This window comes from Dipodomys merriami, unplaced genomic scaffold (genome assembly GCF_024711535.1).
Source record: "Dipodomys merriami isolate MVZ:Mamm:240054 unplaced genomic scaffold, mDipMer1.0.p SCAF_380, whole genome shotgun sequence".
Classification (NCBI taxonomy): domain Eukaryota; kingdom Metazoa; phylum Chordata; class Mammalia; order Rodentia; family Heteromyidae; genus Dipodomys; species Dipodomys merriami.
Window position 1 is genome coordinate 45,723 of NW_027205382.1, and position 21,476 is coordinate 67,198.

The following is a 21,476-nucleotide window of genomic DNA, read 5'->3' on the forward strand; positions in this document are numbered from 1 at the left end:
TCTTTTAGATAGGTACACAAATACTGAGTTGATTGGCAAAGCACTAATATTGATGTAATTCTATGATTATTGGCTTTATAAAATCTTGTTTTACCAAAATATAATTTCTAACTTAAAGGGTTTCTTTTTGCTTAAGATTTTTCTTTTCTTTTGCAGGAGTTTATTTTGTCAGAAGATTATAACAAGATGACTTCTGTGAAAAACTATCAAGGTAGGGAGTTGGAGGAAGTTTTAAATTACACAGTCTTCAAACTATCTATTGATGATTTTTCACAGTCTGATTTGGGAAAGATCTAAGCATTAAGATCTTTATTTGAAAATTTGAAACTAGAATTCATTTTCCCATAATATAATTCTTTTTTTTTAAAAAATTTATTGTGAAAATACTGTACAGAGGGGTTACAATTACATGGGCAAGATAATGAGTACATTTCTTATCAACCATAATGTAATTCTTAATAATAATTTCTCTACTTTTTTACATCAAACATTTATTGAGAACCTACTTGTTATAGTAACTCAGGATTAGATAGTGAACAAGAAGTAGAATGTTTGTTTATAAGCAATCTATAGACCAATGTAAAATATGCCTAGATAATAGGTTCATTAAACTGTTGTGTGATATATTAGAAAGTTCCTTTGTTGGCCTTTGCCTATTAGAATGACTATAACTGAATACAGCGGTCTCTCTTGTTCTCCTTTTGATTTGTTGGTTATTTTAAAAAAAACTTTAAATTAAACATTTAAGTATTTTATATTTCAGCTCTTGCTTTTTACAACCTGAGCTTTTGTTCTTTAAACCTGAGTTTTAATTGTCTTGGCAACAAATTTGGGATATCACTGTGCTACTAGATCCATCTAAAAGTATGCCTAGTATGACAGGTACCTTTAAAATGGTTCCTATGCATACTGTCTCCTGTCATTCACACTCCTCCCCTTGAATATGAGCCGAACCTATAATATCTAGCTAGTCATGATGGTCCCTTCCAAGATTAGGTTTGGAGACACCAAGACTGGCCCTCTCTTCTTTCTTGTTTATGTGTCTGATGGAAACCTGCATCCTATGGAGTCCAGTGGAGAGGCCTGTGTGCTGAGGAACTGAAATGATGCCTTGTTCACATCCATTGATGTCCTAATTCTCCCAGTTCAGCCCAGAAGTATTATGTGAAAGGGCTGTGAAACAGACCTTGCATCTGTTAAGCTTTCAGATGAGACCTCATCTACATCCCATACCTTGATTCCATCCTGTGAGAAACCTTAGGGTTAGAGGCATTCAGACAAAATGCACCAAGATTTCTTTCTTTTTTTTTTTTTTTTGGTCGGTCCTGGGGCTTGAACTCTGGGCCTGGGTGCTGTCCCTCAGCTCTTCAGCTCAAGGCGAGCGCTCTACCACTTGAGCTACAGCGCCACTCCGGTTTTCTGGTGGTTTATTAGAGATAGGAGTCTCACAGTCTTTCCTGCCCGGGCTGGCTTTGAACCGCGATCCTCAGATCTCAGCCTCCTGAGTAGCTAGGATTACAGGCATGAGCCACCAGCGCCCGGCTAATGCACCAAGATGTCTAACCCACAGAAACTAGATAACAAATGTTAATGGTTTTGATCCACCAACTTTTAGGTAAGTTATTATACACAGCAGTAGATAACTAATTTATGTGTGTGTAATCTGATTAAGAACAAAATCAAAGTTCTTCCCTCTCCTGCACACTGTTCTTTTTCTTCCTTCCCCTTTTTTGCCAAAACTGGGCCTGTTGTTCTCCCTTAGCTTTTCACTCAAGGCTGATGCTCTACCACTTGGCCACAGTTCTACTTCCGACTTTTTACTGGTTAATTGGAGATAAGGGTTCTCAGTCTTGTCATAGAACAAAGATGAACTTTCTGGCAGCCATTTTACACTGTAGTTCATATAGGGCATTTATTACCTCAACAGTCCTCTTCAGAATTATTTTTAGACTGTATTCTGTACTTTTGATGGATTTTTTTTTTTTTTTTTGTTATCCAGCTTTTTGAGGTGGAGGGTTTTTTGTTTTTTGTTTTGGTTGTATGTGTGTGTTTTCTGTTTGTTTCTTTTTTTTTTTATTTTTGGTTCTTTGAGACAGAGTCTCATGGATATAGTCCAAGCTGGTCTCAAATTCATGATCCTCCTGCCTTAGCTTTCCAAGTGCTAACATTAGAGGTATGTGTGACCATGACCAGCTTTGAAGTTGTTTTTGTTTTTATTTTTGGTTTTAGTTCCTAGACTTTACATGCTGTTCATTATCATATTTAAATCATCATCTCAGCTTATCAAGATATTTTTCTACTACAGTTATCATTTATACACTAATTTCTACCAAGTTTTGTGTTTTTTATAGATATGCCTGTTAAAATATGTGGTTCTCTACTGTCTTGTTAAAAATACTAATTGAGACTGGTGCCAGTGGCTCATGCCTATAGTCCTAGCTACTCAGGAAGCTGAGACCTAAGGATCAAGGTTAGGATCCAGCCTGGCAGACCAACCCAAGAGACTCAGTTCCAATTAACCAGCAAAAAGCTGGTAGTGGAGGCATGGCTCAAGTGGTAGAGCACCAGCCATGAGTGTAAAAGTCAAATGAGAGTACAAGGTCCTGAGTTCAAGCCCCATTATAAGTACAAACAACAAACAAAAAATTCTGATTGGCCTCACAGATGCACATATGAAGAACATATGAGAAACCAAGCTTAGGCACCATTATTTGAGAGAGTTTCTTAAAATATAGTTTATCTGTTTCTACTTTATCTGCAAGAGGATTATTAAAAAATTGATACCTAGACTGTTATAGAAGTTTTCTTCACAAACATGGTAAAAATGGTAAGCAACACTTTTTGATGTTTTGGTTGTTTATTTTTATGTAATGATACGCTCTTGAGAAGAACAAAATTCCCCAGTTCCCAGAGCAGAGAGAACTAAATCTCATAGTAATAGACATAACAGCTTATATTACAGCTGTCTTGTGGAGATAAAGGGAAGTAGTAATAGCTAGTGCTTGAGTATGAACATGTACTTGGGGGCCAGAGACAAGGTTTGGAGCCTGAGGGAGATGAAACACTAGAACCAAGATTTCCATAGAAAACTTATAAAGGACTATATTCACATGGAATGAAAGGGGAAGAAACCTTTCTCTCATTGGCCCAGAGGTGACAAGGAAATTTATTCCTCACGGTGATGCTGAATAGGCAGGAACATCCCTCATGATAAATCTAAAACTCACCCAAAAACTTTTGGGTTTCAAATGCAAATTTAAACCAATTACGTTGAGCTGGAAGGGCTGTGAAAATATTAACATAAAATTTGTTTTTGGTTAGTGATAACCTTGAAGTACCTGCTAGAAATAAATGTGAAAGCTGTCTTCATAAGACAATTGGCACAATAGCAAAGACAAGAATTGTTTGGCTAAGGCGATAGGTCCATGGTAGAACACTCATCTTGTATATGCAAGGTCCCAAATTTGATCCCAGCACTACAAAACAAAAAACAAAAACTGCTTAAGATGAATACATAATTTTAAAACAGTTTTGAAAATATATAGCATATATCACAAATTAGAGAAAGGATCTCAGAAAATGATCAATAATCTGAAAGAGACCAGAACATATTTTAACTAACTGAACAAATCAAAAGCTGGGTGTAGTAGTACATATTTGTTATGCTAGTACTCAGGAGCATAAGGCCTAAAGATCAAGCGTTTGAGACCAGCCGAGGCTACGTAAGATCTTCTTTCAAAAAAAAAAAAAAAAAAAAGGAAAAGAAAAAAATGAAAAAAGGAAAAAAGAAAGGAAAGGTAAACAGGGAGAAAGGGGGAGGGGAGAAACAAACAAAATAGGAAGATTTTATTTCTTTTGATAGTACTGGGTTTGAACTCAAGGCCTCATAGTTGCTACAGGTATTCTACTACTTGAGTCATGCTTCCCCCTGAGCTATAGCTCTTTTTCCTTTAATTATTTTTCAAATAGGGGTTTGAGTTTATTCTTGGACTGGCCTTGAACAAGATGCTCTTATTTTTACTTCTCATATAGCTGGGATGGTAAGTACATGCAACCATGCCCAGCTTTTATTGATTGAGATTCTGTATCTTGAGAAAATCTCTCAAAAATGGAAATATTTTGCCAGACGCCAGTGGCTCATGCCTATAATCTTAGCTACTCAGGAGGCTGAGATCTCAGGATCATGGTTCAAAGCGGGCCCGGGCAGGAAAGTCTGTGAAACTCTTTATCTCCAATAAACCACCAGAAAACTGGAAGTGGCGCTGTAGCTCAAGTGGTAGAGTGCTTGCCTTGAGCTGAAGAGCTGAGGGACAATGCTCAGGCCCAGAGTTCAAGCCCCACGACGGACAAAAAAAAAAAAAAAAAGGAAATTTTTTTTTAGAAATAAAAATTAGAACAATTAATCACAATGGACATGCACTGAAAGAAGTGTTGCAGGAAGTGGACATGCACTGAAAGAAGTGTTACAGGAAGTCCTTCAGGAAGAAAGTGATATCAAAGGGAAATGAACATCCACTAAAAAGAATGAAAAATGCCTAAATAGTAATAACTTTAAGATTGTTTGTTAGATAGACCATTAGGTAAGGACATTAGGCACTTAAGTAAAATTAATGACAAAGTTCCATGGGGTTCATATCATATGAAAAAGTAAAAATATGTGAGAACAATAACACAAAAGCCGGGAGGTAAGGAGAAATAGAAATATACCATTGTACAGGGTTTTTGTTTTTGTTTTTGTTTTGTTTGTTTGTTTGTTTTGCCAATCCTGGTTCTTGAACTCAGGGCCTAGGCACTGTCCCTGAGCTTCTTTTGCTCAAAGCTAGCGCTCTACCACTTGAGCCACAGCGCCACTTCCGGCTTTTTTTTTTCTGCTTATGTGGTGCTGAGGAATCGAACCCAGGGCCTCAAGCGTACAAGGCAAGCTCTCTACCACTGAGCCACCTTCCCAGCCCCATTGCACAGTTTTTATGCTATATATACATGAAATGTTAAGGAAGGACTCTAGTAGGTAACAACAAGAAATTACAAATAATCCTAGAACAGTCATTAAAGTAACAATTGCAGCTTATAAGCTAACCAAGGCAATAAAATAGAATTAGAAAATAGTTCCAAGAGGAAAAAAAGACAAGGAAAAAATATGAAAAATACAAAACAAACAGAAAGATGATAGCTTTAAATATAACATTGACAATAGCAATAAATGATCTAAAGCCAATTTAAAAGGCAGACTGTCAGATTGAATTACAATCTTAGAATAGAATATAAGATGTTCACAGCTGACTTTAAGTTTAAGGATATAAGTTCAGAAAATGGAAGAAGATATGTCATGAGAAGACACTAATTAAAATGAAGCTAGATAGTTTTGTTAATATCAAAGAAGATCTCTGAGCAAAGATGATTACCAAGGATAAAGAAGATTATTTCATAATGAACCAAATCTTTGGAGAAATGAAAGACTTTCCAGCCCATTCTATGAAATCAGTATTTCATATCAAATCAGATGCTAAAAAATAACAAGAACAGAAAAGTAGTCTACCATACTTCATTTAACCAAATCCAGTAATATGTTAAAAACTTAGCAAGTCAATTTTATCCCAGAAATGCACTGTTGGGTCAACATTAAGAAACATTAAGTGATGTCTACATCACTGAGAACAGGTGCTCAACAGACACTTTTCTGCTCATGTGCAGGGCAGTAATGTAGGGGAGAACGATGGAAGAGGTGAGACTGATCAAGATGCATTGTACTCATAACATAATTTATGGACTTGAAACCTCTTTATATAACTATGCAATATTAATGGTAATAATAATAATTCTTATAACTATAAGGATGGGGTGAAGTATTTGGACATGATGTATAAACCTGAATTGTCAATACTTGGGAGGCTGAGGCAGGATAATTGTGAATTCAAAGCCATCCAGGGCTATGTAGTGAGACCCTACCTCAAAAAGCAGACAAATAAACAACAAAAGGAGTACCCACAGGATAGCCAATTCAACAAATGCCTGTTTGTTTTAAATCTGATACTTAAAAAGAAAGAATCTCAGGGAATATGGAAGCAGCAATACTATGACTTCTCTATCATTGTATCTGCCTTCTAGAGAACCAACCACCATAAAGGTCAAAAGTAGTCTTTGACTAAAAATATGATTTCATAGACAGACTCCTAAAGATCTTTTCATCCATGTTATAAATATTCAGAATCCTTATTCTGGAAACTATAATCGAGAATAGCAGTTCAAAGCCAGCCTGAGCAGGAAAAAGTCCATGAAACTCTTATCTCCAATTTATCACCAAAAAGCAGCAAGCAGAGTTGTGGCTCAAGTGGTAAAACACTACCCTTGAATGAAAAAAAGCTAGGCCCTGAGTTCAAGCCCCAAAACTGGATTCATTATCTCATATATTTGTCTTTTGGCATAACAGATTTCATTCTCTTTTTATCATGCTGCCTTTTTTTTTCTATATATTTGAACAGAAAGTTGTTCATTTGTAATTTCATTAAAAATTTCCAAAACACTCTTCAACAACAGAAACAGTACATGCTTTAATTTTATGAAAAGTGCATTTAAAGTGGCAAGACATTACAAATGTCATTCCTGATTGTTTTATGATCACACTGGGTAGCAACCTTAATATGTTGAGAAACATGGCCAAGTCATTTGAAGCTCTTTGAGACAATGATTCTTGGGTTAGCACAAGTGGAGTAGGAGTGGAGCAACAGGTAGAGGTGGGTCATTGTAAAAAAAATAGGGCTGGGAAGGTGGCTCAGTGGTAGAGCACTTGCCTTGCATGCATGAGGCCCTGGGGTTCGATTCCTCAGCACTACATAAGCAAAAAGAAAAAAGCCAGAAGTGGCACTGTGGCTCAAGTGGTAGAGCGCTAGCCTTGAGCTGAAGAACTGAGGGACAGCACCCAGGCCCAGAGTTCAGGCCGCACGACCGGACCCCAAAAAAACAAAAACAAAAACAAAAATTCAGGCATGCCTGTCTACAAGGGAATCCCGCCCTGATAAGAACTACTGTTCTGCCTTGGCCCTAACAGCATATGATTGTTAGCTCTTTGGTAGGGTAGGGGGAAAGGGATGATGCTTCTCAGGCCCATGCTTTCCAAGTCTTCTTAGGATGCTTTCATTATACATTGTATTTTTTTGTCTCTTGGTTTCTAGCGCATCAGAGCCGAGTGACGATGGTCCTTTTTGTCCTGGAGCTGGAGTGGGTGCTGAGCACGGGACAGGATAAGCAGTTTGCCTGGCACTGCTCTGAGAGTGGGCAACGCCTGGGAGGCTATCGCACCAGCGCTGTGGCCTCAGGCCTGCAGTATCCTTTGCCAGACGAAACTCCGTGGTGAGAATTTAGCTGTTGACCTCTGAGTCATGAAATTGGGGGCATGTACATGAAATGTTCCTATGATTTGCTGAGTTGGCCAGTGTGGAAAATGTTCAGAAGCTTTGTTAAGACACAAGTTTTCAAGAGCCCTGATGTAAGAATGGAGTAAGTTAACTTCACTTGAAATAATAGACCCTGCTGACTGCTGTGACACAGAACTGTAATATGGTTCTGACATCCAGACATACACAGCCCAGGTGTAGGAGCCTTAGCTGCAGAAAACTATGGTACATTGAGATGAAACCATCACCAAAACGCAACCTTTAGGTTTTTGCACTTCCTTTACAGACAGTAATGTTGTAAATCTCTATTTGGTGCTTAAGGAGAAAACTGCAGGGTTCCATTCATTTTTTTAAATACGTTTTTTATTGTAAAAATACCATACAGAGGGCTGGGAAAGTGGCTCAGTGGTAGAGTGCTTACCTTGCATGCATGAGGCCCTGGGTTTGATTTCTCAGCACCACATAAGCAGAAAAAGCTGAATGTGGCTCTGTGGCTCAAGTGGTAGAATACTAGCTTTGAAGAGCTGTGGGACAGTGCCCAGGCCCAGAGTACAGGCCCCATGACTGGCAAAAAAAGGAAAAATACTGTACAGAGGGGTTACAGTTACAGGAGCAAGGTAATGAGTACATTTCCTATCAAGCATTGTTATCTCCTCCCTTGGTTTTCCCCTAGCATCCCTTCCCTCCTACCTCCTACCTCCTCCTCCCCTCACCCCCCCTCCCTGCTTAAATTGTAAAGTTCATTTTCAACATAGTATCTTGTACATCTCATTGTTACAATGGGTCAACCTGTATCCCTATTTAAGTATTTTGTTTTTTTCCTTCCCCTCTCCAAGCTAGAGAAGTGTATATACAAGATGCAGGGCACTGGCATCAAATACAGTGAAAACGGGTTATGCCATGGGGGAAGAACATACAAAAATCAAAAAAAAATCACGTGGTACATTATAAATACATTAGGAACAATAGCAAGAAAGAAAAAACCACTTGTGTCCCTATAGGGGTTTATTTTGCTTAATATCATCTTATCTGGTCATATGTACATAGCTTTTGACCTTTTCTGCTTGGCCCAGACATATACTCATATACTAGTTATTGCAAATAAGGGAAACCATAAGACCTCTTTCTTTGGGCCTGGCTTACTTCACTTAATATAATTTTTTCCAAGTCTTTCCATTTCCTAACAAATGGGGCAATGTCATTCTTTCTGATGGAGGCATAGAATTCGTGTGTGTGTGTGTGTGTGTGTGTGTGTGTGTGTGTGTGTGTGTGTGTGTGTGTGTGTGTGTGTGTGTGTGTGTGTGTGTGTGTGTGTGTGTGTGTGTGTGTGTGTGTGTGTGTGTGTGTGTGTGTGTGTGTGTGTGATTCTTTCTGATGGAGGCATAGAATTCCTGTGTGTTGTGTGTGTGTTTGGTCTTGTTTGCGATCATTTTGGTAAATGCCCAAAAGTGGGATTGCTGGGTCATAGGGGAGCTCTATGTGGAGTCTTTTGAGGAACCTCCATGCAGCTTTCCAGAGTGGTTGAACAAGTTTACATTCCCACAAACAATGCAGTATGGTTCCCTTCTGGCCATAGCCCCTCCAGTATCTGTTGTTATTAAAGTTCTTGATTATAGCCCTTCTAACTGGGGTGAGGTGGTATCTCAATGTTGTTTTGATTTGCATTTCTGTTATGGCTAGAGAGGTTGAGCATTTCTTCATATGTCTATTGGCCATTCTTATTTCCTCTTCAGAGGAGTTTTTCTTTAAGTCTTTAGCCCACTTATTTATTGGGCAGTTGTTTCTTTGGGGGTTTGTTGGAGGATTTAAGTTTTTGAGTTCGAGGTATATTTTAGATATGAGACCCTTGTCCATTATATGACTAGTGAAGATCTTTTCCCAATCTGTGGGCTTTCTTTGATCTTGCTAGCTATGTCCTTTGCCATGCAGAAGCCCTGCAACTTCATGCAATCCCATTTTCCAACCTTTCTTCGATCTGTTGTGTTTCTGGGTCTCTAGTAAGAAAATTTCATCCTGTGCCAAGGAGACCTAGGGTTTCTCCTATTCCTTCCTGTAATGTTTTCATGGTGTCTGCTTTGACTTCGAGGTCTTTGATCCATTCATTTTTAAATTATTTATTGAGAGGCTACTCTGCCAGGACCATAGAAGGTGAGCTCATCTTTCCCTGGTAATGATGAAATCTTTGCTTCAGGCATAAGACTTTCCTAGGATCTAGAGTGAGTGCTATTGTCTCCCGTCATCAGGGTCCAGATGTTCAAGGTGAATCCCTGCGAGGCATGTAATCATGAACAGCTCTAGCACTCTTATACTTGCTGGGTAATCCTCATTTGTGCCTGGCTGAGCTCCAGAAAGCTCAGTGCCAACTGATATAGAACATATGTAGATGTCACTCCCAGTGCAAGGATTAAAGGACTCTGGAATTATTAGGTTTTTGGTCTTTTTTGTTTTAAGTAGCCTTTCCACCGGTAAGCAATTAAGTAAGTAGTGGAGATAGATTATTGATTAACAAATGCCAGATATAAGCAGTAAGGCCTGCTTTTTCATTTTCATCTCCATACAAAGTTGATAGTTAGTAAATTTCAATTATATGACAAGGTGCACTGCAATTTCTTTGTAGATGTGTAGCAGTATGCTGGTGTGTGTGTGTGTGTGTGTGTGTGTGTGTGTGTGTGTGTGTGTGTGTGTGTGTGTGTGTGTGTGTGTGTGTGTGTGTATGTGTGTAGGCTGATATTTTTCTCACTGGAAAGAAAAAAATGAAACTAAAAATGACCATTGTGGAAGTAAAAGTGGCATGTTACCAAGAAAATCAGAGACAAGGATGACAAGAAGTGGGAAGCAAGATCAGCTTACCTTTGAGCGGGTAGTGCTATTTGGGAATACAAGGAACTCCAGATTCTGCTTTCTGAAAGCCAGTTCAGGTGAGTACAGTGCTTGAATTGAATACATGAATTTTCTTGTTGACAGATGAATAATTTTTCATAGTGTTATAACTAGAAGAGCCTTTAGTCCACCCTGTCTTTCTTCAGGCTATTTAAACTGCTGTTGTGGATGATTATAACCTAAGTGGTTATAAACAACAGATACTTATTTTTTCACAGTTCTGAAGACTAAGACATCTAAGATCAAAGCAGCAACAGATTCCATGTGTGCTGAGGGCCAGCATATCAGTTTGTAAATGTCCCCGCATACTAGAGAAGCAGAGTAGCTTTATCAGGTCTCTTTTTGTTGTTTTTGTGCTGGCCCCTGGGGCTTGAACTCAGAGCCTGGGCACTGTGCCTGAGCCTGCATGTGCTCAAGGCTTGCACTCTACCACTTGAGCCACACCATCACTCGAAGCTTTTTCTGAGTAGTTTATTAGAGATAAGAGTCACATGGACTTTGCTGCCCTGGCTGGCCTGGAACTGTGCTCCTCATATCTCTACCTCTTAAGTAATTAGTCTTACAAACATGAGTCACCTGCACCTGGCTCAGGTCTGTTTTATAAACATACTAGGCTTATTCATGAGGGCCTCACTCTTGTAACCTAATCATTTCTCAAAGGTCCAACTCTTACTAGCATTGTATTAGGCAGTGGGTTTCAATCTAAGAATTTGGGAGGGAACATAAATATCCAGTCTTCCTTTAACATATACACTCACCACCACCCCCCACCCCCTCATATACATATACATGATGGCTGTTTTAATGAATATGTTTATTCGTTATGGAATTATTACATAATACGTACATAGTTAAATCATGCTATACATGTTAAAATATAATTTTTCTTTTTCTCTTTTTTTAAAATTTGCCCTCTTTTTTGAAATAAGGCAGCAGCAGCTAGAAGGCTCCCATGATCTCTGAAGCCACCTAGCAAGGAGGAAAATCACCAGCAGGCCCAGGTGTATAGCCCACTGGGTTACATCCCTCCTTAAGACCAGAACTAATGAATTAATGGCAAGGATGGAATTTGATCTGGTGCTGGATTCTGTGTCCCTAGCCAAACCTGATGGTGCATATTCCATAAATGTTCTGTATCACTTAGCCAAGCATGGAATGTGGACAGAAATGCAGGATCTGTCCTCAAGAACTTAGCTATTTAAAATGTCTGAAAATGCAAAACAAAAAACAAATACTACTGTATCTCTTCTGTACTCATCTATTTATATACAATGATAGCCACCGGCTCCAAAAACCATCATCTTCATTTTGTGACTCTTCCTTTTGATTACCAAGCAGAAAGTCATGTTATTATATATAAGTAGCCTGCGCGCGTGCGCGCGCGCGCGCGCGCACACACACACACACACACACACACACACACACACACACACACACACACACACACACACACACACACACACACACACACACACACACACACACACAACACAAGTGTGTTGAAATTATTAACCCCTGGGCTTGTAGTAGTGATCTTCTAATGACTCTTGCTGTGGAGGTAGAAGGGAGTTGTAGTACTAGACAGGCCCTTGGAGAAGATGCCCCAACCCCCACTAGCTGTGCTTTGCCAGGTCTAATGACTTTGGACCTAAATGCCAGTACTTCTTTCTGAGTATTTTTCCAGTGCTGAACATTGATGGTTTGATAGTTCTGGGAATCATGTGACTGTTCTCAGAATGGAAGTTTTTGCTGTAGCCTTATAAGCAGATTCTTAATAAACAATTATACTATTAGTATAGACCCATTTCTTTGATGAACATCGATGTAAAACTTCTCAACAAAATTTTGACCAATTGACTTCAATAATTCATCCAAAAAATCATACACCACGATCAAACAAGATTCATTTCAGGGATGCAATGCTGGTTCAATATACTCATATCAATTAATATAATTTATCACATCAACAAGAGCAAGGATAAGAACCACATGGTAATCTCAATAGATGCAGAAAAAGCATTAGACAAGATCCAACACCCCTTTATGATGAAGGCTCTGGAAAAATTAGGAATCCATGGAACATTCCTCAATACAATAAAGTTTGTATATAACAAACCTACAGCCAGCATTATTCTTAATGGTGAAAAACTAAAGCCATTTCCTCTTAACTCAGGAACCAGATAAGGATGTCCACTCTCTCCACTTCTCTTCAATTTAGTATTAGAATGCCTACCTACAGCAATAAGACAAGATGCAAACCTAAAAGGGATACAAATAGGGAAAGATGAAGTAAATCCCACGGACTCCACTCCCAAATTATTTGAGCTGATTAGAAACTTTGGCAAAGTATCAGGGTATAAAATTAACCCTCAAAAATCAATGGCTTTTCTGTATGCAAACAATGAGAAGAGCCCGCCTGAAAGCAACTCCTTTTGTAATAGCCCCACAAAATATAAAATACCTAGGAATTAACTAAAGAAAGGAAGGACCTCTATGATGAAAACTTTAAAAACCTGAAAAAGAAAATCAAAACAGAACTTAAAAAATGGAAAAACCTCCCATGCTCCTGGATTGGAAGGATCAAAATCATGAAAATGGCAATACTTCCCAAGGCTATCTACAAATTCAGTGTGATGGCTATCAATATTCTAACCTCATTCTTCAAGGAAATAGAAGAGGCATTGCACAAATTCATATGGAACAATAAAAGACCCGGAATAGCAAAAACAATCCTTAACAGAAAGAACAGTGCTGGAGGAATATCAATACCAAATTTCAAACTCTACTACAAAGACATAGTAATCAAAACAGCTTGGTACTGGCACAAGAAGACCTCAGGAACAATGGAATAGAATTGAAAACCCAGAAATGAACCCACAGATCTCTAGCCATCTAATCTTCGATAAGGGAGCTAAAAAATTAGAGTGGAAGAAAGACAGCCTCTTCAGTGAATGGTGCTGGCAAAATTGGTTAATCACTTGTAGAAAACTAGATCCTTATATATCACCCTGCACCAGAATCAACCCCAAATGGATCAAAGACCTTGCAGTCAAAGCAGACACCCTGAAAACATTACAGGAAGGAATAGGAGAAACCCTAGGTCTCCTTGGCACAGGCTGAAATTTTCTTACTAAAGACCTAGAAACACAACAAATCAAAGAAAGGTTGGACAAATGGGGTTGCATGAAGTTGCAAAGCTTCTGCATGGCAAAGGACATAGCTAGCAAGATAACAGAAAGCCCATTTATTGGGAGAAGAATTCACTAGCCGTACAACAGACAAGGGTCTCATATCTAAAATATACTTGGAGGGCTGGGAAGGTGGCTCAGTGGTAGAGCGCTTGCCTTGCATGCATGAGGCCCTGGGTTTGATTCCTTAGCACCACATAAGCAAAAAGAAAAAAGCTGGAAGTGGCACTGTGGCTCAAGTGGTAGAGCGCTAGCCTTGAGCTGAAGAGCTGAGGGACAGCGCCCAGGCCCAGAGTTCAGGCCTCACGACTGGACTCCCCCCTTGGAACTCAAAGTAACAACTGCCCAATAAATAAGTGGGCTAAAGACTTAAAGAGAAACTTCTCTGAAGAGGAAATAAAAATGGGCATCAGACACATGAAGAAACGCTCAACCTCTTGCCATAAAAGAAATGCAAATCCAAACAACATTGAGATACCATCTCACTCCAGTTAGAATGGCTATAATCAAGAACTCTAATAACAACTGATGCTGGAGGGGCTGTGGCCAGAAGGGAACCCTACTGCCGTGTTGGTGGGAGTGTAAACTTGTTCAACCACTTTGGAAAGCAGTATGGAGGTTCCTCAAAAGACTCCACATAGAGCTTCCCTATGTACCAGCATTCCCACTTTTGGGCATTTACCCAAATGATCACAAACAAGACCATACTAAAGCTATCAGCACAACTATGTTTCTTGCAGCATTATTTACCATAGCTAAGATATGGAACCAACCCAGATGCCCCTTAGTAGATGAATGGATCAATGAAATGTGGTATATATACACAATGGAATTCCATGCCTCCATCAGAAAGAATGACATCTCCCCATTTGTTAGGAAATGGAAAGACTTGGAAAAATTATATTAAGTGAAGTAAGCCAGGCCCAAAGAAACATAAGTCCTATGGTTTCCCTTATTTGCAATAACTAGTATATGTCTGAGACAAGCAGAAAAGTTCAGATAAGATGATGTTAAGTGAAATAAACCCCAAGATAAGGACACAAGTGGTTTTTTCTTTCTTGCTGTTGTTTCTAACATATTTATAAGGTACTATTTGATATTTTTGCTGCTTTGTATGTCCCTCCCCCATGGTATAACCCCTGTTTTCACTGTATTTGATGTTGTTATAATTTGGGGAGGGAAAGGGAAAAAACAAATTGTTTACAGGTTGACCCATTGCAACAAGATGCTATGTCGAAAAACAAACTTTACAACTTAGGCAGGGGTGGAGGAGTGGGGGTGTGGGGGTGTAGGGGGGTGGGTAACTGGAGGTTGTAGTTGTGGAGATTGGAGGGTAGGGGAAAAACAAAGGAGGAGGCAACAATACTTGATAAGAAATATACTCATTACCTTGCTCATGTAATTGTAACTCCTCTGTACAGTATTTTCACAATAAAAAACTTATTTTAAAAAAAGTAAAAAAAAACCTGTTACACTTTTAGGAATCACCTTTCAATCTAGCATTAAGTAATACACATTTACTCATCTACCCTCTCATGTCTCCTTCCTTTCTTCCTACCACCTTCTGCTTTTGGTTTTTGGGGAGACATGGTGTTGTTTTGAGGCTGGCCTTAAACTTTCAACCTTCCTATCTCAGCTTCCCAAGTGCTAAGATTACAGGTGTGCATGACCATACTCAGCTAACCCTTCACTCTTAAAAGAATTTTTCCCCTTAATTTGTGAAGGTATAATGAGAAAACAATATATAAAGATTGAGAATTAGATCATAACTTCTATTTTACATTAGACAGCTTAGTGGTACTAGAGACCTCCAAAGATAAAGTAATTCTTTCCTACCTCCACTTCAATCATTGATCCAAGTCAACAAGTGACAGAAGTAATTAGATTTAATTCAGACATCTAAGTAGAGAAGTAAATAGGTTTTTTGTGGGTTTTTTGGTCATGGGGCTTGAACTCTGGGCCAGAGTGCTGTCTCTCAGCTCTTCAGCTCAAGGCAAGCGTTTTACCACTTGAACCACAGCACCACTTGTGGTTTTCTGGTGGTTTATTGGGAATAAGAGTTTCATGGCCTTGCCTGCCCAGGCTGGCTTTGAACTGCAATCCTTAGATCTCAGACTCCTGAGTAGCAAGGATTACAGGCGTGAGCCACTGGTACCCATCTAAATAGGTAGTTTTTAATAACCAATACTCAAGTAGAGCAATCACAAGACTGACCAGTTTAAAAATTGTGCTATCAGTGTATAACTTCAAATCATCAATCATTTTTAAACTACAACTCTGCTTCAAATAATAGTGAGATATAATACTATTAGGCAGAATAACAATAATGATGAGGAAAATAAAGAGAAAGGGTGAAGGAAAGGAAGAAACTATCTTGCATCTTCCATCCCTTGGAGAGTTTAAAAAGTTCTTCTGCCTACCTGATTTCATTCACTATCAGAATAATGTATTGTCAATATGAAATAACCTAATTTTCAATTTTCATAATGTAACAACCAAGGCACAGTGAAGCTTAGAGAGCCCCAGAAAGATTAAGTGATTTGTTTGATGTCACAGAACTATTATTTGGTAAGGCCAGGATTAGAACTTAGATATTACAGTGTTTCAGTTAGTCATCTGCAAACTGGATACCACAGAATTCCATTTTCCCAAAGGTCCCAGGGAAGCTTGGTGGTAGACAATGGCAATGTTTGCGTTCCTCTCTTTTCCTCTTAGTCTTTAAATTTGCAAGTACTTTCTCTGTTTTTTTTTTTTTCCTGTCAGTGTCTGTTATTTCACCATGTTTGACCATATTATCTTTTCATAAAAAATGATGCAAGTGTTATTTATATTAGGAAAACTACCCTCTGTAGTAGAATGTCTTCCCACCAACTATAATCTCTTAGATTTACTCCCACTCAGGTAAAGAATATTGAAAAACTGTGAAGATTATCTCAGTTTTTTTCCTTTCATACTTACAATGTCAGCCTCTCCGGTTTGAGGTTGTACTTAACTATCATCTTAATTTCAACCTTCTTCTAGTTTTTGTTGAATTTATGTTCTTTAGAGAATACCATTACTCATTTGCAGATGTAAAAAGTGTAAACTATGAGATTGCATCTATTTCATCTTTATCTTTATAATTAAGATATGTTTAAGGTGATCATTTTTGCTTGTTTTATTCATTTATTTTTTTCTTACTAGTATTAGGGCTTAAATTCAGAGCCTTGGTGCTGTACCTTAGCTTTTTCACTCAGGGCTGATGTTCAAATATTAATACTTAAGTCATAGTTCGGCTTGACTTTTCTGCCCTGAATGGCTTCAAATCTTGATCCTCAGATCTCAGCCTACTGAATAGCTGGAATTATAGGTATGAGCCACTGGCATCTGGCTAAGATATTTTTCTTTTCTTTCTTTTTTTTTTTCTTGTTAAGGTGATATACAGAGGGGTTACAGTTACATAAACAAGGTAATGAGCACATTTCTTGTCAAACTTGTTACCCTTTCCCTCATTTTTTTCCTACTTTCCCTACCCCCACACCCCCCAAGTTGTACAGATCATTTCCAACATTGGCGGAAATCTTTTTTGAACACTAATATGAACTATTTTGTTTTCAGTTTTTAAAAATAACTGTTTAATATTTTAATAAATGTTATCTTTTTAAATGTTAAATCGTCCATTCTTTGGCTAGGAAGAAGCATATCATATTGGCTCCAGTGTGTGTGTGTGTGTGTGTGTGTGTGTGTGTGTGTGTGTGTGTGTGTGTGTGTGTGTGTGTGTGTGTGTGTGTGTGTGTGTGTGTGTGTGTGTGTGTGTGTGTGTGTGTGTGTGTGTGTGTGTGTGTGTTGGCTGTGTGTGTGTGTGTGTGTGTGTGTGTGTGTGTGTGTGTGTGTTGGCTGAAGATCAAACCCAACGCCTCACACATGACAGACAACCACTCTGAGCCATATTCTAGCCTTCTACATGTTTTTATAATTATTTTTAAAGACTATTTTGTGGAGCAGTTTTAGAATCACAGTAAAACTTCCAGCAAGTACAGAGATTTCCCATACATCCCATCCCTCAGCAGAGTGGTCCATTTATTATTATCTATAATCATGTATCGACATGTTGTAGTTTATGTTACAACTCACCCTTGGGCCTTTTATATTCTGTGGGTCTGAATAAATACATAATGACATATTTACCACATATTTACCATTGATCCGAATGCCTCCCTGCTCCCCTCCCCTCCCTCAATGCCCCTCACTTCTCAACTGCTCACTGTGAGCCCATTAGTCTATGGTGCCTTCCTTGCTTTCTGGCACAACAGATCTCAAGCTCATGTTGATCATTTTCTGTACCTGTCCTGGAATCAACTATTCTTTCAGTGAAGAATACTATTCAGAGGGAGCTAGGAAGTGTGTGTGTGTGTGTGTGTTACTTTTTAAGCAAATATATTATCAGTTAATAGATATTTTAACTCAGATTTAGTATAGGTCTTTTACTTCCTTTTTGTACTTGATTCTTTCATCTTGGACAGAAAATCTTGGTTTCTAAGTCATTTATATAACTCCTTATTTACTATATTTTATGGTATATTTAAATGCTTCAAAATAATAAGTGATATTGTAATCATTAATAATAATTAATAAAAATTTAGATTTCTTTTTTTCTTTTTTTGGTCCGGTTGTGGGGCCTGAACTCTGGGCCTGGGCGTTGTCCCTCAGCTCTTCAGCTCAAGGCTAGCGCTCTACCACTTGAGCCACAGTGCCACTTCCGGCTTTTTTCTTTTCGCTTATGTGGTGCTGAGGAATCAAACCCAGGGCCTCAGGTATGCAAGGCAAGCGCTCTACCACTGAGCCAACTTCCCAGCCCCAAATGTAGATTTCTTTAGAACTCCTTTTATCCGTACAACATTTTCTACCAAGGATACATATTCAAAATGTTCCTTTGTTTTTTGTTTTTTCTTTTTCTTTTTGAGGTAGAGTCTTGCTTTGCTGCCCAGGCTAGTTTTGAAATCTTGGACTCAAGCAGTCCTTCTGTCTTAATTTTCATAATGCTGGTATATCACCTTACCCTATCAAAATGTTGTGTTATAAAGTCATTTGAAATGTTTCTTTCATTTATGTGACTATGTCATCCATTGATAGGTTTATTCATTTTACTTTACTTTCTATAACATTTGTCTGAAAAGAAATGTACTCTTTACCTGTCTTATGTAACTGTAAACCCTCTGTACATTGCCTTCATAATAACAATAAAAATTTTAAATTTTTTTGATTTAATATGCCACCTAGTTACAAGTTTCCAAAATAGAAACTATAATGAGAGAAACTTGACTTCCATCACTGTCCCTTCACCCATCTTTCCCTCCTCAGGAGCAGCCTTTTTTTTTTTTTTTAACTATTTTTTTAATTGTAAAAATGTTGTACAGAGAGGTTACAGTTATATGAATAGGGTAATGAGTACACTTCGTAGTGAGCATTGTTACCTCTTCCTTTATTTTCCCCCTCTCATCACTTCCCTCTGCAACTCCTCTCGCCCCCCTACCCCGACATTGTAAAGTTCACTTTCAATATAGTGTCCTGTACATCTCATCGTCACAATGGGTCAACCTGCATCTTCATTTAAGCATTCTGCAATATCCCTTCCCCTCCCCAAAGTACAAAATTATATATACAAGGTGCAGAGCACCAGCATCAAATCCAGTGAAAATGGGGTTATACCATGGGGGAAGAACATACAATAGAAACAAAAGAATCACATAGTGTATCGTAAGTACATTAAAAACACTAGCAAGCAAGAAAAAAACAAAACAAAACAAAAAACCTCTTGTGTCCCTGTCTTGGGGTACATTTTGCTTAACATTATTTCATATGGTCGTATGTACATAGCCTTTGACCTATTCTGCTTGTCCTAGACATGTACTAGTCACTGCAAACAAGGGAAACCATGGGACCTATGTTTCTTTGGGCCTGGCTAACTTAACTTAATATAATTTTTTTCCAAGTCTTTCCATTTCCTAACAAAAGAGGCAATGTCATTTTTTTTGACGGAGGCATAGAAGTCCATTGTGTATATATACATATATATATATATATATATATACATATATACCTATATCACATTTTCTTGATCCATTCATCTACTGAGGGGCATCTGGTTGGTTCCATATCTTAGCTATGGTAAATAATGAGGAGCGGCCATTTTTGTCAGACACTAATCCTTACAAATGATTCCTTTTTCAATATTACTGTTCTCTCTCTCTCTCTCTCTCTCTCTCTCTCTCTCTCTCTCTCTCTCTCTCTCTCTCTCTCTCTCTCTCTCTCTCTCTCTCTCTCTGTCTCTCTCTCTCTCTCTCTCTCTCTCACACACACACACACACACACACACATACATTTCATGTCCCTCCCTCTCCCGAACAAAGGTAGTATAGCTTGCATACTCTCATATGCTTTGACTTCTTTCTTCCACTTAATAATGAATCCTAGAAAAACTTCGTGTCAGTCTATGAAGGTCTTTTGTTGGAATTTTAAGCTGCTTACTCTTTTATTATAGGATGTAATATAGTTAATTCAGCAAAGCCCCTGTTGAACTGTTGGCCTATTCTCCAACTTTAGTTATATACAGTGCATAGCTATTGATGATATCGTTTGCTAGGCTAGATCTCTGAAAATAGGATGACTAGGTGCTGTCTACTAGAGTACCTCATTAGATAAACTCTGTGCCTACCTGGATGTGGTGGTACATGCCCATAATTTCAGCACTCAGGTAGACCATTGTGAGTTCCAGACCAGCTTGGGAAACATAACAAGAGCCCTCTTCAAAACAGGGGGAAAGGAAACTGGGCCTAGAAGTCACATAGACAGCTTCTACCTGGCATATACCAAGATTGCAAACTTCCAGACACAAAGCAGGTATTCAGCATAAGCTATATGACTTGTATAGTTACAACAGATGATTCTTTCCAGTTAAGATGGGAACCCTCTCAAAATCCAGGATCCCAAATACTATGCCAGTTTTGTAAGCAGCCTTGCAAAAGGGAGCAGCAGTCAGCTGCTGGGTTCACTCATCATACACAGCACTATTTCATTTGTATTTGGCTTGTGTTCTTTCTCATCTTGGTTGCTCTTTTTGTATTAGGGATTTGGAGCCTTTGTGATATGTTGTAAGTATTTTTCTAGTTTGTCTTTTGATTTTGCTTATTATAGTATTTTGGTTTGTGGTTTTGAGGTATAGCTTCTCCCAGTCCACAGTTAAAAGGAAATGTGTATTTTTATTTCCTACATGCAGTTTCTAATTTATTTGGAATTTGTTTCTTGGGTTCCCCCCACACACCCAGAAATAGCTCTGTAGTTTGTGCCGATGTATTTTTTAGTGTATCTTTTCCTTACTTTTTTGAAAAGCTACCTTTATCCAGAGAGGTACTAGATTTCTGTATGCTTTGTGGGTCTGTTTCTAGACTTTCTATTCTGTTTCACTGGTTTGTTTATCTATTTTTGTACCATTACCACATTTTAAAGAAGTATGATAGGCTGTGCATTCAACAAGTTCTGCTTCTAAAGAGAATAATCACGAACTACATTTATAACAGATATTTCAATAATTAAGAAGTCCCTAGATAAACACCTGATGAAAGGCATGGAGACTCAATTTGAACAGATTGGACTTGTGGTACATTTACCAAATCGAGGATTCCAGATAAAGGTGTTTTAGTCTTCCCCTGCAGATCATCAAAAAGAAGGTGGAGAGCCACAGCCCTATCATTAACTGCAGTAGCACAGTTTAAGGTTAAAAAGTACAAAAGATTTTCATACTGGGGAAAAGATACAATAAAAATTACTTAGATTTTAAAAAGCACACAACTCTCACATTAGAAAGAATATTCCTTTAGTGAATGCAAATTGAAAGTGGCTAAGTGATGATAAGAATCAACCCCTGGTAAGAAGTAACCACAGGATTTACACCAGAGGAGAATGGGGCTAATACATTTCTGAAGAGACACTGGGGAATTAATTAGCAGTATGGGGGCATCAAGTCCTGATGCCCTGGCAG

General features: G+C 38.4%; 1 protein-coding gene across 1 annotated transcript in view; it reads left to right on the forward strand.

Annotated features, from left to right (window-relative positions):
- LOC138805018 (WD repeat and FYVE domain-containing protein 2-like) overlaps window positions 1–21,476 on the forward strand; it is a 95,813-nt gene that overhangs the window by 35,820 nt on the left and 38,517 nt on the right. The window contains exons 3-4 of the mRNA XM_069989575.1: window positions 157–211; window positions 7,170–7,320. Coding sequence (XP_069845676.1) covers window positions 157–211; window positions 7,170–7,320 — 206 coding nt within the window. The remainder of the gene's footprint in view (window positions 1–156; window positions 212–7,169; window positions 7,321–21,476) is intronic.